Genomic DNA, 25,970 nt, shown 5'->3' on the forward strand with positions numbered 1-25,970 from the left:
AAAACTGGCTTGCATTTAACCTGCCATATGCTAGCAAAGAGAGCCCGCATTATCTTTCACGTCATATCCTGTTTAATGGCCATGCCCGTCATCGTCTCCACCTCCCCTCTCCTCTGGATCCAGTTTAATCAGCGTATCAATCCGCATAATCGCCACGCATGCCTCCACTGCACTCTTCAGCTGCTTCACTTTACTCATGCTTGGCTCTAGCACGCCGGCCTTGAGGCTGTCATGAACTTTACCATTCGTCAGGTCCAGACCATAGTTTTTATAGTTCTTAGAGCGGGCGAGTTGTTTCGCGTTCTCTGGGGTAGTAGGATCTGAAGGCGTGCGTTGGGAGAGGGCATGCCGGCTGCGCAGCTGGGCAACGAGCTCAGTAGAGTCTTTTGCTGCATTAATGGCGAGAGTTTTGGGGATGGAGAGGAGAGAGGTGGCAAAAGCAGCGATGGCGAGTTGTTCGCGGGAGCCGACTGACGTAGCCCATTCTTCAAGGTAGATGTGGAGCGCAGTCTCTACGGCACCGCCTCCGGGAACAATGCGGCCGCTTTCAAGAGTACGCTTGACGGCGGAGAGAGAGTCGTGGACAGATCGCTCCATTTCGTCGAGGGCGTAGTCGTTGGGTCCCCGCAAGATGATGGATGCGGACGTGAAGGCCTTGGTGCCTTTGACTAGAATGCATTCGTCATCTGAGATTCGCTCCTGTACGACTTCTTCTGCGGACCCGAGCGCTGATGGCTCGAATTTCTCGTCACCGTTGAGATCGGAAAGGGTGCTGACGAGGGTGGCCCCGGTTGCCTTGGCTATCCTTCGCAGATCCTCCTTCTTACACCTTCGCACAGCCATGGCGCCCTTCTCGATGAAATGCTTTAAGCAGAGGTCATCGATACCTTTCGTGGTCAAAACGACATTAGCCCCCGCTTTGAGGATCATCTCTACCCGCTCGATGACAATTCCTGCCTCCCGTTCTCGGATCTTTTCTAGCTGGGCTGGATCATCGATAGTGATGTGAACACCCAGCTTCATCCGCTCTTTCTGTAGATTTATATCCAGACAAGCAATTTTAGCGTCAGTGACACGCGTCTTCATAGCTTGTGATGCCACGGTACAGTTTAAAGCATATCCTTTGACCAGAATGGACTCCGTAGCGCCCTTACCGTGAGCCTTGAGGATATTGACCGCTTTGACAGGGTACTTGACCTCGTTCTTGTTGTTGGTAGTCTTGACGGACTGCATAGCATCAACGACCATGTTGGCGAAGAAATCCGAGTCCGACCCGATCAGCTTGCTCGACATAGATGTCTTTGCAATATTGATCAGGCTCTCCCGTCCCAGTGTCTCCACGCGGATACTGATATTCTCGTTCATGTACTTGACCGCCTCCCTCAGCGCCAGCCTGTAGCCAGTGATGATGGTCGTGGGATGTATCTTGTTCCTCATGAGCTCGTTTGCGCGCCGCAGCAGTTCCGCCGCTATTATGACGACGGACGTGGTGCCATCACCAACCTCCTTGTCCTGCTGCTGTGCCAAATCGACGAGGATTTTGCCCGCGGGGTGCTCGATGTCGAGCAAGCTAAGGATGGTGGCGCCGTCGTTAGTGACTGTCACGTCTCCGATATCGTCTACCATCATCTTGTCGAGGCCGGAGGGGCCAAATGACGATTTCACAACGTTGGCGATAGCTTGAGTTGCCAGAACGTTTTGGTCGCGGATATCTTGGCCGCTGATTTTCTGCCCGCCGAGGACTACGGAAATATTAGTGCAACGTAGTTGGATGGCGGGTATTGTAGCTTACACAAGGTCCCAGCATTCCGTGCTTGCTCGAATATTCCCGCCATTTTGTGGTGTTGTAGCAGTTTCCGGGGTATATGCAGTGTTTCGCTGCCTCCGAACGCGACCTAGAAATTGTTATGCGCCAAGCCGTCACCGGTGAAATAGCTTCTCCGCGGCCCGGCGCTAAGCCATCCCTGCGGCGAATGAGTCGAAGCGCATTTCCCCCCCCGCTCCCCCCCCAATACCGCACTTGTGACACACGACACTTTGCCTGTCACCCACGGGCTGCTTATACAGGAGCGTAGTCACTACTTCCTTGAGTCTTCGGTTCTGTTGAGTCATTATTCGCTGACTCTTAATTCTTGTAGGTAAATAAACCCACCTTGCATCACCCCGCTACCCCTCCATCCACCCTCCACAATACAAACGCTTGGGAACTTCGTACCCCAAGTGGAGCAATTGCGCTATAGCTACGTCAAGCATATGAACCACATTGGCTTCCTTAGTCTTCTGTCCATCATTTTTCTAATCTTTGGGGTTTGCACAGGCTACACTCATTTCTAAGGCACCATGGCCGACGCCGACGGCAAGATGAAGGACCTCTCCATATCCGAGACGAAGAAGAAGGACCGTACTCCAAAGACAACAGCCAAGAAACCACAGCAGCAGAAAAAAAAGGTCAGAGCGCATGGATCTGCAAACACGATTGGAAATAATGTTTGTTTACTTGAATCCAGATTGAAGGTGCAGCTCTAATTGGCATCGATGTCGCCAAAGACGATGATCTTGGTGAATGGTACCAGCAGGTTATTACAAAGGGTCAAATGATTTCCTACTATGATGCATGTTTGGAATGACTCATAACTGTAAGCTCATTTGGCTAACGTCGTTTTAATAGGTTGCCGGATGGTAAGAGTGTTTATCCTATCCAGGTGCCAAATACTGAACAGTGACCCAGCTACATCCTCGAACCCGCCTCATACGCTATCTGGGAGTCTATCAAGGCTTGGTTTGACTCTCAGATCAAAACCCTCAAAGTCCGAAATGCATACTTCCCCATCTTCATTAGCGCCGACAACCTAGAGCGAGAAAAGGAGCACGTCGAAGGTTTTGCTGCCGAGGTCGCGTGGGTGACCAAGGGAGGTAAATCGGACCTGGAGAAACCAGTGGCCGTTCGTCCCACCAGCGAGACTGCCATGTATCCTTACTTCGCTAAGAAGATACAATCACATCGAGACCTTCCCCTCAAGCTAAACCAGTGGAATAACGTCGTGCGATGGGAGTTCAAACATCCTATGCCTTTTATTAGGTCGCGCGAGTTCTTATGGCAAGAGGGTCACACAGCCCATCTTACTAAAGAGGAGGCTGGCCTTGAGGTACGGCAAATCCTCGATTGGTACGCGGATGTTTACCAAGAGCTCCTGGCTGTTCCGGTCGTGAAAGGACAAAAGACTGAGAATGAAAAATTCCCTGGCGCAGACTACACTACCACTATTGAAGGTTTTATTCCAGCAACAGGCCGTGGTATTCAAGCAGCCACCTCTCACTGCCTAGGACAGCATTTTTCAAAAATGTTCAACATTACAGTCGAGGATCCAAACGCAAAGGAGGCTGGGAAGTCCGAGCACATTTACGTCTGGCAAAATTCATGGGGCCTCACTACGCGTTCAATTGGTGTCATGATTCTCACTCATGGTGACAACCGCGGGCTGGTCATTCCCCCAAGGGTTGCTGAAGTCCAAGTCGTGGTCATTCCGGTCGGAGTGACGGCAAAGTAAGTCGACCTTGAGCCAGCCATACGAATCAATCTCACAACTACCTTCTAGGATGACCCCAGAAGCCAAGGCAGATTTGTACGAGAAGGTTAAAAACATCGCAGATGATCTTATTTCGGTTGGGGTCCGCGTCGAGACCGATTATCGCGAAGGTTATTCTCCAGGATGGAAGTTCAACGACTGGGAACTCAAGGGGATTCCTCTTCGAATCGAGTTCGGCCCGAAAGATGCGGAGAAGGGTGTCGTCACTACCTCGCGTCGAGATATTGATAACAAGGACCAAGCTCGAGGCGAAACCATGGTTGACAACCTCAAGGAAGCCATCCCTAAGCTCCTGGAAACTATCCAGACCGATATGTTCAACAAAGCTGAGAAAGCGTACCGCGAGCACCGGGTCCAGCTCACCGACTGGGAAGAGTTTGTCCCTACCCTCAACGGAAAGAACGTCGTCCTTGTTCCGCATTGTGAGGGCGAGAAGTGTGAAGACGAAGTCAAAGACATGAGTGCCAGAAAAGAGATCGGAGACAACGTCGCCGAGGATGCAAAGGCCCCTGCTATGGGCGCAAAGAGTCTGTGCATTCCTTTCGAACAGCCAGAGGGCATCAAGGAGGGCCAGACGAAGTGTATCAACCCCAACTGCAAGAACTTTGCAAAAGCTTGGGTACTATTTGGCAGGAGTTACTAGAGAATTCTGCTTCATCTGTGGCTCTTTTAGGAACCAACAAATGTGTATCGCCTTTGCTGATGAAGTTACCGGGTGTGGTTTCAATGTTCCTAGAAATCTTGAAGTGAATGAGGATAGGAGGTAGTGGCTACCACCACTAAGCGCGTATGATAGACAACAATTCAGACAATTCGCGGCTGGGTGCTGGATACATGCTATTATAACCCATTTCGTTTACATATTTAGATTATTGTGCCTTTTCCTACCTTCTCTTCACGTCTATCTTTATTGCCGCAGGAATCAAACCAAAATGAAGTTTCTTATATCTCTTGACTCTAGCAACCCCGTCACACTTTGTGATGTGCAGTGAATTGCCACAAGCTCAAACAGAGGGCATAAACACTAGCAGCAACGACAACAGAAGAGCGGCATGGTGAATGTGCGGCACTGAAAATATACCTACGTCGTTGCGAGCGCTCTCACTCAAGTGTTGCTGTTCATTGTGTATGGCGTTCGTGTACAATAGACGGTATTGATAACACAGCTCTTGAAACTACACTTTCGCTTTTCCCAATACCTTAATTTACTTCTCTACTCCATTCTTGAAAACATTCCTAAAGAGCCTGTTGAATGTCCACTTCCTAAAGCCGACAAATACTCACTGGATTTAACCACACGCTTGTATATAGCATTCCATTTCCTGGCCTCAAGGCCCGCCAAATCCCCTACGGCTTCCGGGTACGGTCCACTCGCTGCAACTGACAACGTCTCGGCAAGATGTGCCAGATGCTCGTCCAAATCTACACGTGCGAGCACCAAAAGCCAGTGTGCATAACGCCATGTCCACACGCACTAGCCACGTACCCGAATCCCTTCTTAGGAAATCCAAGTGAAAGCCTACCTCTAAACCCTCAAATCTCCTCGACGACGCCATTACCGGTCCGGCAGACAATGGCCCGCTGGTCCATTGCGAGCATCTCCTCATACGCTCCTACCATGTCGTCCAGCTCCTCGCAAGAAGCCGCTTCCCCACCACCATATGCGTCTGCATCGAACATCCCCCTCTGTAACTCTACAGCCGACACTCTAGGTCACGCACACACACCGGAAATCGCCCCACAGGCCAACTTCTGCAACTACTTCTTCATCCGCAAGGCTCCAAAATCCCGCTACCCATGCATCCGATGCTACCTGTGCCCCGAACACGACAAGCTTCGCGAGCGCTGGATGAAGGCGTATTGTATCACGCATCCGATGACGCGACCTGAGGATCTGGAGATATTGAGTGGGGTTGCCGTGGTGGCGGAGCAGGCTGGGTTGGTGAATGTGATGAGGGAGATGGATGGGATGGCGATACGGAGGGTGAGTATTATGAGAAATGGGGAGGTGGTGACTAGGGGGATTGTGGAGAGGGAGCAGGGACATTCGGGCTTGAGGGGAGGGGAGGGTGTAGATGAGGAGGAATGTTAGAGGGAGCAATCTGGATATGCCCAGAGATGGCGTATCCTCATTGAGAATGAGGGACCTAGACGCCCAGGAAAGCGGGTTCAGGGATGCAGATAGAACAGGAATTCGATAGTTGGTGATGAGAAGATTCAAGCATGACGCTTGAAAGTCTAACGAAAGTTGTGATGAGGAATTACAAGAATGTTATTTGCATTACCTGTTTTCCCCTGGGAGACCTCCCATGACCCTGCCGGTTCCCGCGATAAAGTCTATACAAGCTCTTATATCCTTCGGTAGAGCGCTGTGTCTCATTTTACTCTGTATCCATGGCATCTCCATCCTTTCCTTTTTCAACTGTCCGCTTCACTCCCTCGAGGAAAGCCCGGACTGCATCGCCGCCACCAAGAGGCATGCCACCGCCCCTGATAAAACCGCCATTCTCCACATCAATTTTCAACGCTTGGCTGACATTGGGCAAGCCACCATCTCTCAGTGCCACTGTCAGACTACCTAAGCTTTGCCTCATTTGCGGAGACCGGAGCACTCGCTTCAGAATATCCTTCTTCTGCTCTTGAGTAAGGGCTTCGATGGCGGCTTGTGCAGTTTCCGAGTTCGGGTCGACTTCGGCGAGATCGTCGATTTCTTGAGCAAGGAGGAGGATGGTAGGCGGTAGGTTGTTGCAGAGAGAGTCGATGAGGGATTCAGGAGCTTTCTCGATAACAGGGATGGTGGTTACAGGGGACAGAAGATCGAGGAGGGTGGTGAAGGGGTCTTGTGATGCCTGGGAACCGAGGCCTCCGCTCTTCAGCGACTTGAGGAAGTTTTGGACAATTGCGGAGGCATCGGTGGAGCCTGAGGCAGCACTGTGGGTTGTCAGCTTATCCCTGGCTGGAAGCAGTAGAAAGCAAGTAGATCGAACGTCGCGGCGCGGCTACACACTGCCTAAGATGATATGCCATTATGTCTTTTACTGATACACAAGAGAAGCACCTGCTCAGGGTGCGATAGAGTCATTTTGCGACCCCCAAACGCCTCACCCGTTCCATGAAATCTTGTAAAAGTTGTGAAAGTGATCAACCGCTGCTAGGGTGTTTGCTGATATATCAACCGCGCCACGACGTTGGAAATGATACGGACGATCGTTACCTACGCTCGACCTCCGTCAGCGCCGCCTTCTCTGGATTCTTCGCCTTCTTCTCTGATGTCCCCACCGGTAGCACCAGGGCCAGCGCCTCCTGTGCTACCATGCCGGTTTCGGTGAGCAGAGTGATCTGTGCCCTCCACGTCCTCCATTGTCTCGTCTTCGTCACCACCAGGGCCGCCGCGATTCTGAATACTGGCGAGTTCTGCTGCCACATCAACATCTTCACCACTCAGAAGAAGATCAACGATATGTCCGATCTTCAAATCCCGCTCGCTGAACCAGCTAGGGTCACCTTTCGAATGCTGTGACTTGGACTGTAACCAGAAGAGATGTCGCTGGGAGCTGGAGCTAAATTTGAGCACAAAGATACGGCCATCGGTGGGAGACTTGAGGTTCTCCGAGTCGGCACCGCTCTCCGCACCTATATATGGGAGGAAGGAGCCATCACCGGGGATCATTATTAGGTCGATTTCGGGCTGGTCGATGGGTTCCGAGCGCGGCCGCCAGCAGAAGTGAACAAAATCTGGTAATTGATTAGCTAAAGGTAGGAAATACTAGATACGGAACCAACCATCTCCCATGTAAAGGTAAATGTATCCGGGCGTGTTGACAGGTTTCACTGTTGGATTCTGGCCACCGAACTACGAGTGGTTAGTAGTGGCGTTGGGCAGTTGTAGATACAGGACGACTGACTGAGATGTCACACTGGCCGGCTTTGAATGTAATTAGAGGTTGGATCGACATGTTGGTAGGTAGTATGTGGGCGTGTTGTATGGCTTTGAAGCTTGCTATGATGAGGTGAAGCTGCCTCTATGAGCTCCGCGCTAGTAACGTAATCAGTAACGCACGTGATTCGCGGCGTATAGATGTTCCCGCTCCGGCGCCGCCCACACGAACAAGCGAGAAATCCATCAACGCTCCAACGACGACCCACGACAATTCGACATGGCGGACGTAAAACCAACGACGAAGAAGTTCGGCAAAGGCGAGCGCTCAATACCTCACGCGACGCAGAAAGCCAGCAAGTACTATCCCACTGAGGACGTCAGCGCCCCGAAGAAGGTACGTCGACACCATCCCCGACACGTCTTGGAAGAAGAACTTCACGACCTCGGGACCGGTGGGAGAATCACTTAGCCATCTCTGCGGTTGTGCAGCTAGCAGTGCTACTCGAGACGCGCTCTCGACGTGGTATTGAAGCGCTATGCTAATTGTGTCCCCTAGGCCCGCAAGTCGATCCGCCCAGCAAAGCCGCGGGCCTCCCTCATACCTGGCACCGTCGTTATTCTCCTCGCTGGCCGCTTCCGTGGCAAGCGTGTCGTTCTTCTCAAGCACCTCCCCCAGGGCGTTCTCCTCGTCACTGGCCCCTTCAAAGTCAATGGTGTGCCTCTGCGAAGGGTAAACGCCAGATATGTCATCGCTACATCAACGAAGATAGACCTGAAGGGCGTGGACGAGGCTGTGTTGAAGAAAGCGAGCGGTGACGGATACTTCACTAAAGACAAGGCGAGCAAGAAGCCGGGAGAGAAGGCTTTCTTCGAGCAGGGTGAAAAGCCAGAGGTAAGTAGAAGTCCTTTTGCCCAGAGATGAACTTTGGTTGATGAATGCCGCAGAAGAAGGAAACTGCGAAGGACCGAGTGGAGGACCAGAAGGCCATCGACAAGGCTCTCTTGGCAAACATCAAGAAGGAAGCCCACCTCATTGATTATCTGAGCTCGACCTTCAGCCTCCGCAAGTCGGACAGGCCACACGCAATGGTCTTCTAGATTGGGGATGGGTGGGCATTTGGCGTTCAGTGCATGGGATGAAAGGCAACTCGGCATGCTGCAGCCGTAATAGCAGGTCCTCAAACCACAACACAACACTTTAGCACGGCAGATAACTTTTTCATGGAGGACCCGGTTCTGCATTTCCCTTTACAATCTTGTAACAAGGAAAACGAATTCGACACAGTCCGAAAGTGAAGGTCACGCAGATTGTCTGTGATGTTATGATTGGGGGCATTCATAATCAAGAGCATTAAACCCCAGCTTCCCGATGCTAATGGTGCGAGATAGGATAGAGCCGCCAGTACATTTTCGATGTTGTCACCACCGCATGAATCTTAAACAGGATTTCCAAATATATCGAATTCACGAAGGGTATCTTAACCTTGAAAGCCAGCCAAACAAACTCCAATATGTGCTTCTAAAGCCCCTTTTGACTTTCCTGGACACCCCACTTTCCCTTTGCCTCTCAATTGTGTCTATTTGAGCCCTGGCTATGTGACAACATTTTTTTTTACTTCCTTCCTCTACCTTTCCTAGCTCTATTCTTCAACTTGGTGCCCAGTCCATTCGTCGCGTCTCCAGCTTGATCGATCGCCCGTCCAGTCCGCTCCTGGACGTTATGCTTCTCCATCTCGTCCCTCATATCATCCATGACATCTGCTCCCAGCGTAGTTCCGTGTGCCCAATCTAGCACGCCAATGGGCCCATAGTTTCCCTTGCCCTGACTCATCATATGTGCGTCTGTCCTTCGCGCCATTCCTCGAAGCATGATGGTCGAAGGCAGGACATTGTACCCTGAGTAGGTGAAGACCTCTTCGAGAGAGAAGAGTGCTAGGAGAAGGAGGTACGTCATTATGTGGAAACGAAATGCGACGGCGGGGAGGTAGAGGGGAATGAACCGGTATAGCAGATAGCAGGCAGGATGGTCGTACGCAGCGACAAACGAGTAGGGGAGTTGGATAGAATGATGCCAGGTTTGGTGCCAATGCGCAAAGATTCCGCCAGAAGGGGAGTGGAGGATATAGAGGTGAATGTAATATTGCAGCGTCTACAGAACGAAATTGTCAGCCATTAAAATGCTGATCGAAGGTTGGTAGGTCGCTAACATTTCGCAGAACCAGTCCAAGAACCGAGTGCTTGAACAATGTCCACGGGTTTGGTAGATGGTTCAGAGTCCAAGCGCTCCCCTTTATCAAAAGAAGACTTCGCATCCGAAGAACATCAGTGACGAGCCACTCGACCCCAGCCTGCACGGCAACGGCAAGTATACTGTTGAAGCAAGCCCACCCCACAACTCTGCGCACTTTCCGTGCCCCACCTTTCTGCCGTGCCGGCAATCCGATTTCGCCCTGTGCTTTCAATTCCACCGCGAGCGAAGGGAGGAGTAAGTCGAAGAGGAGGAATAATCCGGAAGGTAGCAGGTAGAGGAACGTGCGAAGGAAGAGCGGCGCAAAGAATTCGAGCTGAAGGGGAGAGTACGTGATAGCTATTGTAGTCCATGTGAGTGAAAAGAAGACTAAGTTTAGGGACGTCGACCATGACGAGAGCATTGGAATTGCAAAGAGGGATGCTATAGGAAGGGTAATGGGCGCTAGCAGGGAGGAGAGGGACATTCTGGCCTCTTGAGCTGAATCCAAAATACTACTGGGGGTAAACCAAGAAGAATAATTAAGGTACAGTGACAGAGAGAAACCGAGGGGTCGTGATAGATTCATGATGGTGAGGTCGCGAAACTTGATATCCCCAGATTTTCAGAAGATGACGTAATTCGTGACCCTTGTTCCACGAAAGGCGAACCGGGACTCTCGGGAGCACTCCGGTCGTTTGACAGGGATTAGATGAAATGACAAACATGCCAACCCTATTCTGCGAGTCGGAGGACGGGAACGCGCAAACATTATAGGTGTTCTTATAGGGAGACGTGTTCATTTGAGATTTATTTTTCGTGTTGGGAGATTTGCAGGCAGTCATGCAGATGCCCAGGAGGTGTGAAGAACAGGGTACAAGGAGAAGAGGTGATAGAATTGATGCGGGACTCTGACAGACTTTGGAAATATAGAGAAGAGGAGAAGGTACAGGGGTAATTGGGAAACGAATCGGCGACACCGGAGGGTAGTCTGGGTGGAGAGGAAATCTTTGAGATGTGTTGCCGTGGAAGAGGGGGTACAAGAGTCACGGCACCGTCAGGCCGGATCTTCACGTCAAATCCAAGGCATAATATTGGATTTGTCCAGCTCGGAATCCGATTTGTATCCAGACTAGGGTAAGATAGGGAGGATGCTCAGGGGCTGGCCGTGGTGGAATTGCTTTTCAGTCTTCAATTGGCAACAATGACAGCTTTGGGAAGATATCAGGTGTGCAATTCATGCTCACCATGGGTCGCGCCCCAGCCTGTTTGTGTAGCAGAAGGATGGATTGGAGCGGGTCCATTCACCGCAGGGCAGGAATTGAGTGGAAATTCTCCGAGCAATATTCGCCCTTGTTCGGGACTAGCAAGTGCACAGATGAGTTGAATGTCGACTATGTGCTCAGCTAGCCATCAATCTCAACCGAGTGCTCGATTCTGCGCACAAATACAGCACGATCCCAGTGACTTCGGTCGCAGCTACAAGAGAGCAGGCCCACGTGCAGACGGAGGAGGTGCTGCAAGACGTTGCCGGGATAGTCCCGGGCAAGAAATGGGCGAAGAGAAGGCTGTCGGGGAGGATGTGGGGTGAAAGTTCCTGGCCCAGAAGCCGAGGCGCTGACAAGGTCGCACAAGGGGGCACGGCGGCCAGAAGAAGTTGCAGAGAGTTTTGGCTCCCAAAAGGGCCGTTGCCTTGTAAAACAAACGTCCTTTCTCGGGTCTTACCCAAGAGAGCAGCGTAAAGAGAGGCCTCTATTGGAGCAATCAGCCGACACCCACCATTCACAGCGCAGGAGAGGCCCAGGTCTCGTGGCCAAGGCCGCTAGCGAGAATGTCGGCCAAACCAAAAGAACGCGCGACCCTTTGCGGCTTCATCCCTTATAGCGGGCGGGTTGCGAAGGCCCATGACCCACGGCCCCGTTATATGATTTGCGATTTGCACAGCACAAGCTAATTTCATAGCACAGTTTGCAAAATCCTCGCTCGCTCTTCGCAGACATCTCCTCCTCTTCCTGGTGGTGGCCGCGCTGAGTTGCAGACGGGAGTTGTGCAGAGCGTTCGCATGAAGGCCATGCACTGATCATCACCTGTGACCTTAGCTGCAGAGTCAGATCCACCATCACGATTCACGGCGCGACAAACGCTGCGATCCCGCGACATCGATAAACAACCAGTCCATCGCCCTCGCTCGCCTGAAAATAGGCAAAATGGACGTCCAACCAGAACACCCCCCAGTCCCAAGCATCCCCTCTGACGCCGGTCCCTCCGCGTTACTCGGTTTTCGATCGCGTCGTCGTAGTTCGCTGCCGGCGGTACCTACAGACATCCGCCTCAAGAAGCGCTCCCCCAACGCTGTCCGCACGCAGTCAGCGTCCCCCCAGGTCATCTCCTCCCTAATCGACTCCCTTTCCGCTATCTCGCTCCCCGCACACACCCACTTCGAAAACTTCCCCGCGGTCCATGGTGCTGCCTCAACCCCCGCCAGCCCAACAGTACGAACACACTTTGGCGGAGATCTGTTAGCGGAAAACCATGGGAGTACAATGGATTACACCGCTTACAACCAGGCAGTGAATGAAAACGCATTCCTGTACCCCGACGACGCTTGCGAACCTCCCGTCATCCGGACAGCGAAGCCGCCCTCTGGCCTATCTCCCATCACAGCCCCTAAGAAGAAGGAGAAGGACCACTCGCTGAAGAGCTACCTGGCCAGGAGCGCCGGAAGCTCTGCGTCTCTGCAGTCTGCCCACTCTGGTCGATCCGTGAGCAGCTTTGGAAACATCAGCATTGAAGCGGGAGGGCCGAGAAAGGCCTCTGGTGGCAGCAATCGGACTTCCACTGATAGCAAAAGGAGCCTCAAGGGCCGGAGTCTCATGTATATGAGCTCCCGCGAGCGACTGAAGGCTAAAGACGCCGAGCGCAAGCGTGCGACGATCCAGGGACCGGAGATTTCGAGCGCGCCCGATAGCATCAGGAAGCCGCCGCCGCAGCTGTTTGTTTCCGAGGACATAATCAATGAGGAGCCGGTCGTAGCCGAGTCATCGCGGGCACCACGCCGATACCAGGGCAGGGGAACCAGCCCGCTTCGAAATGGTGTCAGTCTAATGAGCGGAAATGACGAGAGCCCCAGCGAGAAGGGATTGATCCCCCAGCGTGGATCATCTTTAAGGCATTCAGACAGCCCCTCGCGGAGCAGGAGAAAGGGTCATGGCCGAAAGGGGAGCCGCCATGACTCGTACAAAACGAACACCGTCCCAGAGGAAGATGAAAATGTGGATCAGGAATTGTCGACAAAGGACAAGATTTTAAAGGAGTTGGAAGCCGAGGATAGCGAAGTCGCGCACAGGATACGGGAACTAAGAAAGCAAAAGTTGTTGAGAGATAAAATAGCCGGCAAACTGCCTGTAGGTGTTGATGTGGGCGTTGCTGCAGGGGCTCCTTCAAGCGTCTCGCATGTTTCACCAATTGCACCTGCTGAGCCCTCCCCAACCTCAACTGTATCAAGCATGTCGGAAAGGCGAATACAGGACCCCACCAAAGCGCACAAGGTCCTGGGGATCTCAATGGCACCCACACCGCCAGAAAGGAGAACATCCCGCATCCCAGACTCCCCAGAACGGCGTGAAACGCATAAACATGGCCATACGCGAGCGAGGAGCCTGACCGTGAACGATGGCGATGATATTACCCCGCTTCCGATTAACTACAAACTCGCGCTGCAGACTCTTGAGCGCACATCCAGCTCTCCGCCCAGCAGCAACGCCTCGAGTAAAGGCACCGTCTCCAGCACTCCCCCGGCACGTTCAAAATCGGTTGCGGTTGGCGGGCGGTCTGCAATAGGCCGCAAGTCAACTCATTCTATGATCATGGGTGCATCTACGGCGCACAAACATTCCACAAGTGTTACCAGTGGACCCCCGAGTGAGAGGTCATATCGATCTGCCAGCGAGGATATCACTGCTCGACATCAATCACTTCAAATGCCGCCTTCTGCTTCTTCTTCTTCAAGTCTACAGCATCGTCCAACGCTGAAGAAGAAGCGTTGGTCGCACCCTGACTTACCAGCGAAGGCAGAGCAGAGGCACAATGAGAAGGTCGACGCATTGCAAGCCGCTGCTGTGCAATCACCCCCACATACCGTCATTGAGGAGCGCCCGTCCAGTGTGGACTCGGTCGACATCGACGTTAACCAATTCCTCAACTCTCCGCGCCTGTCACAAAGGATACGACATCCTCAAACGGGACGAATAATTTCCTTTTCTGAAGTTGGAGATCCACATGGATTCGCTGTCTTCTGTTGTGTTGGGATGGGACTGACCCGTTATGTTATGGCTTTCTATGACCAGCTTGCACTTACCTTGAGGCTAAGGTTGATTACACCCGACCGTCCAGGCATTGGAGGCAGCCAAGTCGATCCTAATGGGACCCCTCTGAGCTGGCCAGGTACGTTTTTGGCCCATTCACTCAAGCCCGCTCATCACCGTTGACGCTCTACAGACGATGTACTCGTTATTTGCCAGGCGTTGAAAATCACCAAGTTCTCGCTTCTGGCTCACTCAGCAGGCGCAGTGTATGCACTCGCTACCTCTCTGCGAATGCCGCAGCACATTCGTGGACGAGTTCATCTACTTGCGCCATGGATACCTCCCTCCCAAATGGCACCAATTGGTGTCAGCCAAGACCAGCCACCAGCACAGCAGCTCCCCAGGTCTCAGCGATTCCTCCGGGTTCTACCCCCCTCCCTCCTCAAAGTTGCGAACTCAACCTTCCTCAGTGCCACTAGCGCCAGCCTGCAGCGCACAGGGCCTAAGAACTCTCCCAAATCAAAAAGGAAGAATGTAAACACACCGTCACCCCAACAGCTTCTGCCACCGTTCAAGGATACTCGCCGGGAGTCAATCATGCTGATGGATCAAGTTCTTCCCAATGCAAGTTCTCTGACCCTCGCGGCAAGCAATCCTGCAGATCCCAATTATGAGAGGGCAAGAAGTATGAAACAAGCCCTCACGCTTGCGGAGCGCCAGCGACAGCATGACTTTGACGAGCGGTTGACCTTTGCCATTTGGGATAGGGCCACCACTAATGCCAACCCCGCGACCGACCTTATCGTATGCCTGGAGACGAAACAAACAATTGGTTTCCGGTACGAGGATATAAACCGCGCAGTTGTTATCCATCACGGCAGCAAAGATTCTCGGGTACCTGTTGATAACGTCAGATGGCTGGGTCGTTTAATGCGCAGGTGTGAAGTCCGGATATTGGACGGCGAACAACATGGGCTTATGGCAAGTGCTCAAGTTATGGGCAACGTCCTTACTGAAATGGCCAGCGACTGGGAAGACTGGACAGCCGTCGTCCAAGGCAAGACTACCAATGGGGATAGAAGTTCCTCGCGGCGACGTGCAGCTGAATCCCTTCGAATTCGGACTTGAAGCGCATAGGTAGCCTAGCTCATCTCATTGAGACATGACTAGAGCCCACCACAGGCTGATGCACGTTCACGATGACTGAAGCAACGGCTGTATATCTGACCAACACAATCTCAGATAACGAAATTCCCGAATACGGAACGATATTCATTTCCTCTTTTAATTCCCCTTAGCGCATTATTCACTTCCTCCCTTCTATATCCCTTTTGTGTTTCACCCGATTCCTTTTTACGACCTTCGTTGCACATACCATCCCTTTGACCAATGCGAATATACCCTCGGTTGGCGTGGACGGTCTGACGGTAGAGGTGTTCCTGGGTGTTGGGACAATTTTCCAAGGTGCCTGGTCCGTTTAGTGGCAGGGCTTGATGTTTGTACAGTAGACGTGGGTGTGGATAAATTTGGGTATGTTGCATGAGGTTAGGCCTTCATGCTACACCCGCTGTTGCGTGCGCAATGTAAGCGCGTTCAAAAAAGCTTTCTTATCCGCGAACTCCTCGGGCGTCCCGTTTTGCTTTACAGTTTGTTTCTAAAGTTCGCCGACCTTCCTCAGTTTCGTGCACCGAATGTACTAAGCTAACGCACCAGATCTACGGCCCATCCCTTCAGAATTGTACCGTACGAAGACAGAGAACACTCCAAGAAGAGCTCTACTTTCAGCAATGCTCCCTTGCGACGCATTTCTCTGGTGAGAATAAAGAATGCTATCTTACAGATGGTTTTTGTCCATTCATCATAAAAACCAGTGTGGTGGCTGACGGACATGCCAAGGGTTGGCACTTCGCCCAGCCCTTGAAACCGTGCACAGCCGAGCCAACAGCTCATCCTTGGGGGCCGTGACTCCCGTGAGTGGAGGACGATCTCCTGCTATCTGGTGATCTTAGACGGATTCTGCGACGCCCAGAAATGCCGAGCAGAACACAGCCTACACGTGATGCTACACCAACTTTCGACCGCAGAGAAACAACAATGAGATCCAGTAACAGAACGGCAAGTGATAGCCTGTGCCACACTACTTAGCCCTTTAACTCAGTCAATCCCACGTGCGCTAGCTCCCTAGTTTTGTTCGTGTTCCTGGTTTGCGATATTAAAGTACGAATTGGGTGCCAAAAAAGCGCGAATGTTCCTTTAGAATCCGCCGCCTTTGCCAAGCATCTTGTCCTCTTAGCCTCACGAACATAAGTAAAACATGGCCGCTCTTCATCTCGGTCCTGCTGGTTTCCCTTCCTCGTCTGTCAGGGCAATCATACTGGTTCTTTCAACTTCTGCTGATGCATTTCTTCACCAAAGGATGCATTGACGCCACCATTGATATAAGACCACAAGGATGAGTATCATACTCGACACTCTTAAATATCACCATGTAGAGGTAACACAAAGGGCAGTTACCCCATCCGGTGAGTCCGTCCAATAGCCTGGCATCATGTACAACAAAAGGCTAAAGGCTTTTATTAGCTAAGCATATCTTCGAACTGAACCCGTACATTTACGATCCTAACATCCCCGCTGCTACCGTTGGAGCTATCATATTCCCACTAATATCTATCATTCTTCTGTATCAGTATTTCAGATACAGGTCATGGTTCTTCTGGGCAGCCATTCTAGGGGTCCTTATGGAATCACTTGGGTTTCTCTGTCGCATCATCTCAGCAACAAATGTCAATAACAACCTGCCGTTCCTCATATCTTTTCTCATGATTCTCCTCGCACCTTCCTTCTTGGCTGCGGCGTGCTACACCGCGTTCAGCCGCGTTGTATGGTTCAGCTGTCCACCGCACACGTTGAATTTCAAGACTCTCTGGTGCTTCCCAAAATGGATAACGCCTACCTTTGTCGTCTTCGACCTCTTCTCATTCTTTATTCAGCTTGTTGGCGCTAGTCAAATCTCCCATCAATATGACGGCGATCCAAGCCAAGACAGGAGCATCGAAGAGTCTGAGAAGAAAGTCACATCTGGCCGTGTCATCCTTGTCCTCGGCCTCATCCTCCAGATGAGCTGTTTCGCGTCTTTCGCCGTAATAGCAGTCCGATACTTTCTCATGAGCCGCCAGTGGCGATCTGAGGACCTGGGTGACTGGAAGTTGTGGCGGAAGTTGAGCTGGATGATCAACATTGCTGCGGCACTCATCTCAGTGCGTGCAATGTACCGCACACTTGAGATTCCCCACGATCAGAATACCGGGCTCCAATACTTGCAGGCACATGAATGGTGTTTTTGGATCTTCGATGCTGTTCCTATCTTCGCGACTCTCATTGTTTTTACGATATTTCACCCTGGTCGATATCTTCCGAGATCTTACACCCACCTTAAATTGAACAAGACGGTTGCGCTGCAACAGAAGGATGAGATTAGGCCACCATCTATTATTACAGCGGAGGATGCGGAGCTGACAGATTATGCCCCGAGAGATTTTGAACCTGGAAATGTGGTGCGAGTAGGCCGGAGAGTAGGGTGAAATTGAAAGAGATGTTTCAGGAAGATCAAGTTTAGTTTTGCTTTATACCCCGTACATCAAGGGAATTTTCTCTTGTCTGGTGGATATTGCGACAAGGTTGTGGTCAGGAGCCTCTATCAGCTCTCTTCCTTTAGAAGGGTGATCAAAATCTATCATGGTGGTTGTGCGTTGAAGAGCTATTTAAAGATTGGTAACCTAAGACACAAGCGTTACTAAGTGACATGGATAGATGTCATCCTAGCAAAGGAGTCCGCCCTACAGGAACCATCACAACGTTTCCTCTGCATCTAAGGTATAAAGTCTTAAAGCCTCGTCTCCAGAAATCCGACGCGATGAATACAAACCCTGTAAATGCAAAGATGGCTTCTCCCACTGACTCCGATACAGAAGATCAAGTTTAGCCTCACAGCATTTCAGTGTTACCTTTACTCACACGTGACGGTGGACACGAACCTGCGAATATGACTTCTCCCACTGATTGCGATGAATGAGATCCGGGTTATCAGCCCTGCAACCCCAGCTGTTAGGAACCAAAAGAAAATGAAGCGGTCAGTGAAGTAGAAGAGGAAGGAGAGCGAAGAGCGGGAATAGGAGAGGAGAGAATAAGGAAAGGGGAAAGAGGCTGCTCAGTGTTCAGGGAAAATCCTTGTTTGCGCGAAGGAGCTATTGAACTGTTGATTCAGTCCTAGGTGCAGCCGTACACTGAGCATGCCGACCCGCACGCTCCGAATCCCAAATGTATGGTCGTTTGTGTTCCCCCCCCCGCTAATGCTCTTCGTGGACTAATTTTTCTTCCTTGGCCGCCTGCATACCAATCAGTGCACAGAAACTATATTCCCGCTTCAACTTCCTGGGTTTTTCCAACCGCCACTTCTCCTAACCATGCATTTCTTCCAGTCTCTCTCCACCATATACATAATTCACATATGGGTGATAGTTTTGACTTTGTCTTTTGGCAACATCTGCGAGAATCTGACGGATCCCATTTCCAGCTTTGACAGCTTGCGCGTCTAGAGTTACGTTAGGTTTGCCGTCCTTAAGAGCTAGATAGAATATTATCGGGGCGCTGGTACTAATTAGATTTCCGGACTAATGGGGATGGAAATGTGCGCTACCTTACATCAATAGTCTGTCTTCTCTGTACGGAACCGCCGCACTCTTTCCATCCACCGCTCTCACTTCTTGGGTTGAATGTTGTTCAATGAGGAAGAAGTCCTCCGAATACTCTGGATTCGCGACTAGCACTTGCTTAAGCTTCCCCAAATCTACCGGAAACTTTATCAATACGGCTCCATGAGCAACTTTACCAACATTACACGGTATGGCATCTTGATCCAGCATGAAGAAGCGCGGGATATCCGGATACAGGGCTTGCTTGTGCACCACTAACGTCAGCTCCATATCATAAAAGGGCTTGGATCCATTGCTTGATGCTTTCTAGAGGTCCGTTAAAACGCAGATGATGCATGATTACCAGATCCAGGCCAATTTCGGGATTAATCGCAATTGCTCTATAATACATGAAGCCTTTAGGTAGGGTATCCAGTTGTTGCGCCGCTTCCTCGTATACGGCTTTGAAGTTCCCTGTCGCTGCGGGTAGGATGGAAGATTCGTAGCTCCAGACCTCTATCCCATTCTTAAGGTTGATAGGATGGATAGTGTACATAAGAGCGGTCATGATACCGAAGTTGTGGCCAGCGCCACGGAGGCCCCAAAAAAGGTCCGAATGTGAGGTTGGGGGGACGGCAGTTAAGGCGCCGTCAGCAGGAATGAGACGAGCGCTGAGGAGTTGGTTGGAGAGCAGGCCGAGTAGCCTTGGAGAATCCCGTAACCGCCACCTAGTGTGATGGCACCAAGACCTATACGTTAACAGACACCAGACACTAGAAGTAGGGTCAGTCTGTTGCTTTGAGGGTCACATTGTGTTGCGTTTGCCAAAAGGTCAACCTCCCAGCTAGCACAGCAGAAGGATATATATAGACGGATAGCTGTATGCGACACATTGTCATTGAATCGAAGAGCAACGTTGGTTGAACTGGAGGCGAGATATTGTGGTTTAGGATCATGCCAACCTGTTTTCTTCTCTTCCAAAGGGAATCGGTGACTGATTTTCCTTCAGCACCGCCGCTAATTGTAGCATAGCTTCCGTCTTCTGAAACAGTAATATCGTTCATCGCATGGGTCCAAATTTGGATTCCTAACTTGACTTTGCCTTGTGGGGAGGTGCTACCATGCCCTCCGGATTAGGCACAGAACATAATATCGTGTTTGTTTGCCTTTAGTATCTGTGGAATGTGTTAAGGCACTGACTTGACCATGATAAGAACTTGTGTGAATGTGTCACGTGGGAACAGTGGGGGAGCAGGATGCACGAACAAGAAGGTCCCAATAGCACACAAGTTATTGGCAGAGAAATAGTAGTCGGATGGTAGTTCTCACGGTGTGCTGTAGCTCTACCTTAATCCTCACATCCACTACCGCTCTAACATCTGGTGCGGCCCACCACTGCCGTCTCGTTCTTGCTTCAATATATTTCTCCTCACTCGGCAAGATGATTTACGCACCCGCCGAGAGTAAAGGCATTAGTTCGGAGGAAATATCCAGGTGCGCGACCGAAGAGAATGGAAGTTGAATATCGAAAGGGAAGAAGGATGGAAGGTAGGACGGCCCAGGAGAAGAAGTGCAAGTGAGGGCAGCTCCTGATTAGCAGCATGATACTAAATGCACTGGAGTATTTCCGCCCTTAACCACCTCTATTCTTCCGAGGAGCCACAGCGGAGTTGTGATTGTCTCACCATAAGAGCGCCACTAGCCCAATCGGATAATGCTTATTTAGTGAGTCGAATAGTTGGTCGCCTTCAATATTGGCTAAGACTGACTGTTCACACGATTCCAAGTCTCTCGCTCCTTCTTTGGGTCTACATGAGGGGAGGTGCAGTTTTAGTCTACGAATGGCCTGTACAATATGGTGACTTCAGTCAACAGGGACCGTTGCGTGTGTGAGGTTTGATCACTAGATAATCCATTAACTTATGCAACCCCTCATGCTTGGAGCCCAAGCTGCTCCGCTCGTTCTTGAATCTCTGCAGCCAATCTACTCAAGTAGAACATTGCGAGGTCGCAAGGGACATCTCTGAACGCTTTCAAAATCTTTTCCACGTCCCTTCTCCCATTTTCATAGGCCTGTAGGTCTCTGTTCCCATACACATCTTTCCCTGCAGCATATCCTGAACTAAGATTGCGAAAAAAGACGTTTACTGCTACACTCACATCTTCCTCCGGAGTCGCCGTGTGAGACCACATGGGCGGAATGAATAGGACGTCTCCAGGACCCAGCACCGCTATTTGTGGGTGTGTATGGCTGAGCTTTGGATCCTTAGACTTTAGGACATTGATATTAGAGCTAGACCCTCCTGGCGGATAATTCAGATATTTCACATCACTAGGGGGGAAAAGCCGGAGGGATTTACGGCCTTTGATCTGGCAAAGAACATTCGCAAGAACATCGTAGTGAAGCCAGAGAGAAACGGGTCCGGATATTCGTAGCGGTGAGCTGTGATAACTTCGGAGTATAGGGCTCAGGGCCTCTGGTAGACGGAAGTCTGAAGCAATAGTTGGAAAGTCATCTTCGATCTTTGTTGGCAGTCTATTCGGTTGGTTCTTTGATGCTGCGCGTAGATACGTCTTCTTTCCCTTTGAAATGCCATCTAGGAACTCGCCGACGGTCCTTTTCACATATTGGAAGTTTTTATCCTTGAATGTCATACGATCGGAATCGCATTCATGTATGACAAGTTCCCTGTTGACACCTAGTTTCTCCTTGAGATATTCCAATGTCCATAGTTGCACGCATGGTCCCAAGTCCAAACCCTCCATTATCGCCGGTTTAGAGGCAGCCACTAGTTGAGAGAAATCCTCAGGTGATTTCAGTCGCACTCTGGCTACAGAGGGTAGATCTGTGTTCTGACTATCTTGATAATTGCTAGTTTCCTTTTTTCCCTTCGCTCTTACTATCGGATCGGAGTCCCGAGGTGGACTAGGCTGGTCTATCTGAGCAATGGAAAACGTCTGAGGACTCGGTGTTTGTGAGCCCTGAGTGATTGAAAAATAGCCTTCATTCCAGAAGCTGCCCATTGAAAAGCAAACGGCTCCACCTCCTGTGATAATTATCTCCTCTTTAGAAGCTAGAACCGCGCTGGTTCCCACGAGTAGTGGTAACCCGGACGCCATCGTCTCCAAGTTCGCAACGTCATATGTGATTATGGGTCCATCAAATATCAGCAGGAAGTCTTCTGCGAACCCAAGTATTCCCTTACGACAGATGCCTCCGAAAAGGAGTAGAAAATCGCCAAACGGAAGTAGAGATGCTCCCAGCCGCGCATGCAAAGACATTGCAGGTAAGGAGTTGATATGCCGTGTTCGGTCTATGAACCGGAGTTGTATTGTAGAACTGGCCAAGATCTCCCAGCTCCAAATCTCATCAAGGACTGTGCCGTCGGGATCCATCCCACCAATGAGTAGTCCTCGACTGAGCGAGTGGTTTGACGTGGATATTGCAGCACTGGTGCGGGCTTGCGGTCGAGGGCCTGTTACGGGAATGGTCTGCCAACCTTGAGAAGGTAACCACAGGCACCATTCGTCAAGGACGATGCCGTCACTCGTTTTCCCACCACAGACGAGGACAGCCTCGGTCTTGGATTCACCGGACAGGATCTCTACTTTCACTGAACTATGTCTGTATCGACCGGGTTCTAGATCTTCCACTTGTTCCCATGCTCCGTTGGCCATCATCCAGCAGTCCGCGAGTACTTGAGTTGGAGATTTACGACCACCAACCAATAACGCGCGGTTAGGATCAATGGGTGTTATGGTGTGGCATACACGTGCCTGAGTTGGTGGAAGTGGATGAATTGTTGCCTTGGACTGGCCCCTGCTCAGTAGGTCAATATTTGCTAATCGATGCTGTGGGCCTTGTCCGCCATGGATGGCTACGGTACCCTCGCCGAGCACAAATGCTGCACCGAAACGACGGAATGTCAACTGGGCACCTGGGGGACTCTCATAATGTGTCAGTGTAAGAAGTGGCATCTCCATAGTATTTTTGCGTTGTGCGGCTGCATGAAGTCCACCAACTGCAGGGGCATGCCCTGGCGCACTCGAAATGACGTTCGATGCCACAAGCATGAAGTAATGGCTTGCGAAGAGGGCAAATTCTTCCCACTCATCGAAGGGTTCTACTTTGTCAAGAGAGCGGCGCAGGTGAGTTGGAGTGAAGCTATCATCGCCCCAGAGATCCCAAAGGTTGCGAGATGTTTCTACAGCAAGCCAGCCTGCATTAATGAACCGAGACTCTTGCTGCTTCAGCGAAGGATACTGCTTGATGGCTTGTATAGGTGTTTGGAGTTTGTCGAAATGTTTGAGCATTGTCTTCGCAAATGGATGGTCAGGACCTTCCGGAAGATATTGTTCAAGCAAGCAGAAACGAGCTATAATTTAATCAGATCCCAATGCTAGTAGTGGAAGATAAAAAGAATAAACTTCGCCCACCATCCTTGAGTGTGCTGGCCCAGTGAATAAGTGCATCAGAGTCTGATATGGGCATATAAGTCACAGATACCTCTGCAACGAAGAGAAGGTGTGACGAATGAGTATCAAACTCAGCTTTCAGCACCCGTTCGAGGGTAGTGATGTCCCGAAGATCGCAGCCCAAGGCCATATATCGATCGCTTCGAAGATATACTGGGTGCTCTGATGGACGGAGATTCGTCTTCAGTAGCTCATCCCTGAGGAGGCTGTCGGTAAGCATACGGTCTCTCTTCCTTGCAATCAGATGCGGATAGTCTACGTCTACGAATGTGGTGTTTACGCAGATGGTGGGATACCGATGCCAGATTTGAAAAGGCAAAGGATCACTACGTGCTTGCTCAGTATTGGCAACCCATTGGGAAATGGGCGGCTGGGCAGATTTCTTACTCACTATCCACAGCCTAGATTTACAACGACCTTTGGTCTCTCGGGGTCTTCCTCAATAAAGCATCGCACTACTTGCTCAATTGCATGCATCCGGAGCCAATAGCCGCGGTTGATGAGAGGATTTCTCCTTACGAACTTGCTCACGAATGGCTGATAAAAATCTGGCTCTTTTGGTAGGTAGAGTTTGGAGACACATCTTTTTGAAACGATACTGCTATCATTCGTCTAGGGATATGTGCTTAGCAACGAGGCAATCTATAAGTGTAAGGGGGTTTTCTCACGTTCATTATGAAGTCATCGCTCCTCTGCTGGGCAGAGCGCTTGCTCTTGGGCTTTTTCGTGGAGGGTGCCATTGGTGTTCGTCGATAGCGATGGTTGAAGGATAGCAGGCAGTTTTTCAGTGGGAGATGTTGGCATCAGCCACAACACCGCCACGTGACGCCACTTCTCGGCCAGTCGCGGGGGAGCATCACTTCACCAGGCGACAAGCTCCAAGCACTGACAGCACGCCCACGTCTGCCGCTTCAGTTACACACACTCATGTACTTAATACCTCAGCATCCCGACGCCTCACCTACCGAAACTGCCGACCCTCAATCTCTATTGGCTTCCATCCACCTCCGCCGGCGCATTCTCGCGGAGCTACGGCGGCAGCAGGCATGACGACGATGAACTTTGTGACGTTCAACCAGGACCATAGCCACCTTGGGGTTGGTACCACCAAAGGCTACCGCATCTACACCACAGACCCATTCAGCAAGCAGTCCGAGTCAAGAGAAGGAGATGTCTCCAGTCTGGAAATGCTCTTTTCGACATCCCTGGTGGCTCTCACGCTCTCGCCTCGAGTGCTTCGCATACAGAACACCAAGGTTGGTTGAATTGGCCTGTTTTGAATGTAGTTGATGATTTGACAGAGACATTCGACCATTTGCGAAATGACATTCCGCACAGCGATTCTTGCCATGAGGCTGAACAGGAAGCGACTTGTGGTCGTCTTGGAGTCCGAGCTGTATCTCTATGACATCAGCAATATGCAGATGCTGAAGAACGAGAAGACGTCTCCCAATCCTAACGGTACGACCTCTAGGCTGTTATGTGAAGCGTTTACTGATTGCATCCAGCTATCTGCGCCCTGTCAGCGTCCTCGGAAAACAACTACCTTGTTTATCCTCTACCTATGAAGGCCGCACCGGCAACATTCCAACCGCCCTCACACGCTCCACCGAAGTCGGACCACGTCCCACCTACCAGCGGCGAAGTACTCATATACGATGCGACAAAGCTGGAAGCAGTGAATGTGATTGAAGCGCACCATTCTCCGCTATCGTGCATTGCGTTGAACAACGAGGGCACTCTGTTGGCTACGGCGTCGGAGAAAGGAACGATCATTCGTGTCTTCTCCATTCCAGACGCACAGAAGCTTTACCAGTTCCGGAGAGGGTCTATCCCGGCCCGTATTTACAGCATGTCTTTCAATTCTACCTCGACGTTACTCTGTGTCTCTTCTGCTACGGAGACGGTCCACATCTTCCGGCTCGGAGCCCCTAATGCGAGCCGGAGCAGCAGCATCTCGGGTTCGGTGAGACCTCCGTCGTCTTCACGAGAGCGTAGCAATAGCCGGGGCAGCGAGGATGCCGATCCGTCAGAATATGAAGAGAGCACACCGGACCTTGCAGAGCCAGAGCGGAAATCAGTGAATCCTACCTTTGCCAGCATGATACGGCGAACATCGCAGAATGTGGGAAAGTCCTTTGCACAAACGGTCGGGGGCTACCTGCCCAGTGCTGTGGCGGAGATTTGGGAACCAGCACGGGATTTCGCCTGGGTGAAGATACCACGATCACTCAATAGCTCGCTGACGGGACCCGTAAGGACCGTGGTCGCTCTGAGTAACAATGGGCCTCAGGTGATGGTCGTAACGAGTGAGGGCAATTACTATGTCTTCAACGTGGATCTTGAACGAGGAGGAGAGGGGACATTGTTCAAGCAATTCTCGTGAGTTGGCCCTTAGTACCAGTGCTCATTGCAGCTGCTGAATCTTCTAGTCTTCTTGAGCCGAATGAGCTCTCTGCTGGAGCGTCTCAGGACCTTCCCGACTAAAGGTCTTGCCGAGGAGGTCCATGTTTTGTCCAATCTTCACTACGCATAGCGTTCATCAAAGCTCTCCTAATATTTATTTGCATTATGAGGATGGTGTTATTCTATTTGGCTTGACTTTTGGTAGGATTGGCATTCCGTTCTTCATGAACGACATTATATGAGCTTCTTTATTACATTCGTAGATGTATTTGGCTTTGTAAAGCCTAATTTGTGAACGAAAGTGAAAGTGAAAGTGAACACGTGATCTCCACACTCCCCGCCTTGCGCGCGGGGCTTTGTTCGTGTTCGGGATGTCGTAAGGCGTGGCCCAAGCTCTGC

The 25,970-nt window shown here is 51.0% G+C and overlaps 13 protein-coding genes across 13 annotated transcripts; 7 read left to right on the forward strand and 6 right to left on the reverse strand.

Annotated features, from left to right (window-relative positions):
* Positions 1-8: 8 nt before the first annotated feature.
* Positions 9-1,868, reverse strand: BDR25DRAFT_281742 (T-complex protein 1 subunit alpha). The gene is made up of 2 exons (XM_033687914.1): positions 1,793-1,868; positions 9-1,742 (listed from the first exon to the last, which is right to left on the reverse strand). The coding sequence occupies exons 1-2, from the start codon at positions 1,833-1,835 to the stop codon at positions 73-75; spliced, it is 1,713 nt and encodes a 570-aa protein (XP_033550623.1). The 5' UTR covers positions 1,836-1,868; the 3' UTR covers positions 9-72.
* Positions 1,869-2,189: 321 nt separating this feature from the next.
* On the forward strand, positions 2,190-4,506 carry BDR25DRAFT_341056 (prolyl-tRNA synthetase). The gene is made up of 5 exons (XM_033693574.1): positions 2,190-2,448; positions 2,508-2,612; positions 2,669-2,679; positions 2,729-3,544; positions 3,597-4,506. Exons 1-5 carry the CDS (start codon positions 2,341-2,343, stop codon positions 4,228-4,230), a joined length of 1,674 nt encoding a protein of 557 aa, XP_033550624.1. The 5' UTR covers positions 2,190-2,340; the 3' UTR covers positions 4,231-4,506.
* A 480-nt stretch (positions 4,507-4,986) lies between these two features.
* On the forward strand, positions 4,987-5,679 carry BDR25DRAFT_311974 (uncharacterized protein; the record flags this gene model as incomplete). Its single annotated transcript, XM_033691275.1, has 1 exon — positions 4,987-5,679. One exon carries the CDS (start codon positions 4,987-4,989, stop codon positions 5,677-5,679), a length of 693 nt encoding a protein of 230 aa, XP_033550625.1.
* A 163-nt stretch (positions 5,680-5,842) lies between these two features.
* BDR25DRAFT_281745 (uncharacterized protein) lies at positions 5,843-7,583 on the reverse strand. Its single transcript, XM_033687915.1, has 4 exons — positions 7,493-7,583; positions 7,371-7,440; positions 6,806-7,322; positions 5,843-6,518 (listed from the first exon to the last, which is right to left on the reverse strand). Exons 1-4 carry the CDS (start codon positions 7,541-7,543, stop codon positions 5,969-5,971), a joined length of 1,188 nt encoding a protein of 395 aa, XP_033550626.1. The 5' UTR covers positions 7,544-7,583; the 3' UTR covers positions 5,843-5,968.
* Positions 7,584-7,722: 139 nt separating this feature from the next.
* BDR25DRAFT_301901 (60S ribosomal protein L6-B) lies at positions 7,723-8,908 on the forward strand. The gene is made up of 3 exons (XM_033689679.1): positions 7,723-7,861; positions 8,024-8,359; positions 8,413-8,908. Exons 1-3 carry the CDS (start codon positions 7,745-7,747, stop codon positions 8,563-8,565), a joined length of 606 nt encoding a protein of 201 aa, XP_033550627.1. The 5' UTR covers positions 7,723-7,744; the 3' UTR covers positions 8,566-8,908.
* Positions 8,909-9,079: 171 nt separating this feature from the next.
* BDR25DRAFT_323503 (uncharacterized protein) lies at positions 9,080-10,181 on the reverse strand (the record flags this gene model as incomplete). Its single annotated transcript, XM_033692108.1, has 2 exons — positions 9,080-9,616; positions 9,675-10,181. 2 exons carry the CDS (start codon positions 10,179-10,181, stop codon positions 9,080-9,082), a joined length of 1,044 nt encoding a protein of 347 aa, XP_033550628.1.
* Positions 10,182-11,778: 1,597 nt separating this feature from the next.
* Positions 11,779-15,181, forward strand: BDR25DRAFT_125019 (alpha/beta-hydrolase). The gene is made up of 2 exons (XM_033683754.1): positions 11,779-14,137; positions 14,192-15,181. Exons 1-2 carry the CDS (start codon positions 11,902-11,904, stop codon positions 15,124-15,126), a joined length of 3,171 nt encoding a protein of 1,056 aa, XP_033550629.1. The 5' UTR covers positions 11,779-11,901; the 3' UTR covers positions 15,127-15,181.
* Positions 15,182-15,236: 55 nt separating this feature from the next.
* BDR25DRAFT_392229 (uncharacterized protein) lies at positions 15,237-16,484 on the reverse strand (the record flags this gene model as incomplete). The annotated part of the gene is made up of 8 exons (XM_033698194.1): positions 16,374-16,484; positions 16,153-16,346; positions 15,982-16,125; positions 15,709-15,949; positions 15,618-15,671; positions 15,509-15,556; positions 15,309-15,466; positions 15,237-15,279 (listed from the first exon to the last, which is right to left on the reverse strand). Exons 1-8 carry the CDS (start codon positions 16,398-16,400, stop codon positions 15,237-15,239), a joined length of 909 nt encoding a protein of 302 aa, XP_033550630.1. The 5' UTR covers positions 16,401-16,484.
* Positions 16,485-16,701: 217 nt separating this feature from the next.
* BDR25DRAFT_301904 (uncharacterized protein) lies at positions 16,702-17,627 on the forward strand. Its single transcript, XM_033689680.1, has one exon. The coding sequence runs from the start codon at positions 16,737-16,739 to the stop codon at positions 17,577-17,579; it is 843 nt and encodes a 280-aa protein (XP_033550631.1). The 5' UTR covers positions 16,702-16,736; the 3' UTR covers positions 17,580-17,627.
* Positions 17,628-18,432: 805 nt separating this feature from the next.
* Positions 18,433-19,317, reverse strand: BDR25DRAFT_386679 (uncharacterized protein). Its single transcript, XM_033698020.1, has 3 exons — positions 19,054-19,317; positions 18,700-19,016; positions 18,433-18,645 (listed from the first exon to the last, which is right to left on the reverse strand). The coding sequence occupies exons 1-3, from the start codon at positions 19,255-19,257 to the stop codon at positions 18,456-18,458; spliced, it is 711 nt and encodes a 236-aa protein (XP_033550632.1). The 5' UTR covers positions 19,258-19,317; the 3' UTR covers positions 18,433-18,455.
* A 493-nt stretch (positions 19,318-19,810) lies between these two features.
* Positions 19,811-20,582, forward strand: BDR25DRAFT_352279 (uncharacterized protein; the record flags this gene model as incomplete). The annotated part of the gene is made up of 5 exons (XM_033694997.1): positions 19,811-19,849; positions 19,904-19,999; positions 20,031-20,152; positions 20,200-20,265; positions 20,312-20,582. The coding sequence occupies 5 exons, from the start codon at positions 19,811-19,813 to the stop codon at positions 20,580-20,582; spliced, it is 594 nt and encodes a 197-aa protein (XP_033550633.1).
* A 21-nt stretch (positions 20,583-20,603) lies between these two features.
* BDR25DRAFT_281762 (LCM-domain-containing protein) lies at positions 20,604-23,914 on the reverse strand. Its single transcript, XM_033687916.1, has 4 exons — positions 23,834-23,914; positions 23,557-23,777; positions 23,127-23,491; positions 20,604-23,065 (listed from the first exon to the last, which is right to left on the reverse strand). Exons 1-4 carry the CDS (start codon positions 23,903-23,905, stop codon positions 20,622-20,624), a joined length of 3,102 nt encoding a protein of 1,033 aa, XP_033550634.1. The 5' UTR covers positions 23,906-23,914; the 3' UTR covers positions 20,604-20,621.
* A 136-nt stretch (positions 23,915-24,050) lies between these two features.
* On the forward strand, positions 24,051-25,831 carry BDR25DRAFT_301907 (WD repeat domain phosphoinositide-interacting protein 2). The gene is made up of 4 exons (XM_033689681.1): positions 24,051-24,421; positions 24,467-24,626; positions 24,674-25,547; positions 25,598-25,831. The coding sequence occupies exons 1-4, from the start codon at positions 24,221-24,223 to the stop codon at positions 25,650-25,652; spliced, it is 1,290 nt and encodes a 429-aa protein (XP_033550635.1). The 5' UTR covers positions 24,051-24,220; the 3' UTR covers positions 25,653-25,831.
* Positions 25,832-25,970: the final 139 nt, after the last annotated feature.

This window comes from Lindgomyces ingoldianus (assembly GCF_010093535.1).
Source record: "Lindgomyces ingoldianus strain ATCC 200398 unplaced genomic scaffold BDR25scaffold_8, whole genome shotgun sequence".
NCBI classification, from domain to species: Eukaryota; Fungi; Ascomycota; class Dothideomycetes; order Pleosporales; family Lindgomycetaceae; genus Lindgomyces; species Lindgomyces ingoldianus.

Coding starts and splice junctions, on each gene's coding strand:
- BDR25DRAFT_281762 (XM_033687916.1), bottom strand. CDS start 23,905: ATGGCACCCTCCACGAAAAAGCCCAAGAGCAAGCGCTCTGCCCAGCAG. Junction 23,778..23,833: donor GCGATGACTTCATAATGAAC/GTGAGAAAACCC, acceptor ACATATCCCTAG/ACGAATGATAGCAGTATCGT. Junction 23,492..23,556: donor GTAAATCTAGGCTGTGGATA/GTGAGTAAGAAA, acceptor GCAAGCACGTAG/TGATCCTTTGCCTTTTCAAA.
- BDR25DRAFT_281745 (XM_033687915.1), bottom strand. CDS start 7,543: ATGTCGATCCAACCTCTAATTACATTCAAAGCCGGCCAGTGTGACATC. Junction 7,441..7,492: donor CCGGCCAGTGTGACATCTCA/GTCAGTCGTCCT, acceptor AACCACTCGTAG/TTCGGTGGCCAGAATCCAAC. Junction 7,323..7,370: donor TTACCTTTACATGGGAGATG/GTTGGTTCCGTA, acceptor ATCAATTACCAG/ATTTTGTTCACTTCTGCTGG.
- BDR25DRAFT_301907 (XM_033689681.1), top strand. CDS start 24,221: ATGAACTTTGTGACGTTCAACCAGGACCATAGCCACCTTGGGGTTGGT. Junction 24,627..24,673: donor GACGTCTCCCAATCCTAACG/GTACGACCTCTA, acceptor GATTGCATCCAG/CTATCTGCGCCCTGTCAGCG. Junction 25,548..25,597: donor ACATTGTTCAAGCAATTCTC/GTGAGTTGGCCC, acceptor TGAATCTTCTAG/TCTTCTTGAGCCGAATGAGC.
- BDR25DRAFT_281742 (XM_033687914.1), bottom strand. CDS start 1,835: ATGGCGGGAATATTCGAGCAAGCACGGAATGCTGGGACCTTGT. Junction 1,743..1,792: donor ACGGAATGCTGGGACCTTGT/GTAAGCTACAAT, acceptor ATATTTCCGTAG/TCCTCGGCGGGCAGAAAATC.
- BDR25DRAFT_125019 (XM_033683754.1), top strand. CDS start 11,902: ATGGACGTCCAACCAGAACACCCCCCAGTCCCAAGCATCCCCTCTGAC. Junction 14,138..14,191: donor GACCCCTCTGAGCTGGCCAG/GTACGTTTTTGG, acceptor GACGCTCTACAG/ACGATGTACTCGTTATTTGC.
- BDR25DRAFT_301904 (XM_033689680.1), top strand. CDS start 16,737: ATGGAATCACTTGGGTTTCTCTGTCGCATCATCTCAGCAACAAATGTC.
- BDR25DRAFT_341056 (XM_033693574.1), top strand. CDS start 2,341: ATGGCCGACGCCGACGGCAAGATGAAGGACCTCTCCATATCCGAGACG. Junction 2,449..2,507: donor CACAGCAGCAGAAAAAAAAG/GTCAGAGCGCAT, acceptor ACTTGAATCCAG/ATTGAAGGTGCAGCTCTAAT. Junction 3,545..3,596: donor CCGGTCGGAGTGACGGCAAA/GTAAGTCGACCT, acceptor ACTACCTTCTAG/GATGACCCCAGAAGCCAAGG.
- BDR25DRAFT_301901 (XM_033689679.1), top strand. CDS start 7,745: ATGGCGGACGTAAAACCAACGACGAAGAAGTTCGGCAAAGGCGAGCGC. Junction 7,862..8,023: donor ACGTCAGCGCCCCGAAGAAG/GTACGTCGACAC, acceptor TGTGTCCCCTAG/GCCCGCAAGTCGATCCGCCC. Junction 8,360..8,412: donor AGCAGGGTGAAAAGCCAGAG/GTAAGTAGAAGT, acceptor TGAATGCCGCAG/AAGAAGGAAACTGCGAAGGA.
- BDR25DRAFT_386679 (XM_033698020.1), bottom strand. CDS start 19,257: ATGACCGCTCTTATGTACACTATCCATCCTATCAACCTTAAGAATGGG. Junction 19,017..19,053: donor CCGAAATTGGCCTGGATCTG/GTAATCATGCAT, acceptor ACGGACCTCTAG/AAAGCATCAAGCAATGGATC. Junction 18,646..18,699: donor AGAGAAGACAGACTATTGAT/GTAAGGTAGCGC, acceptor AATTAGTACCAG/CGCCCCGATAATATTCTATC.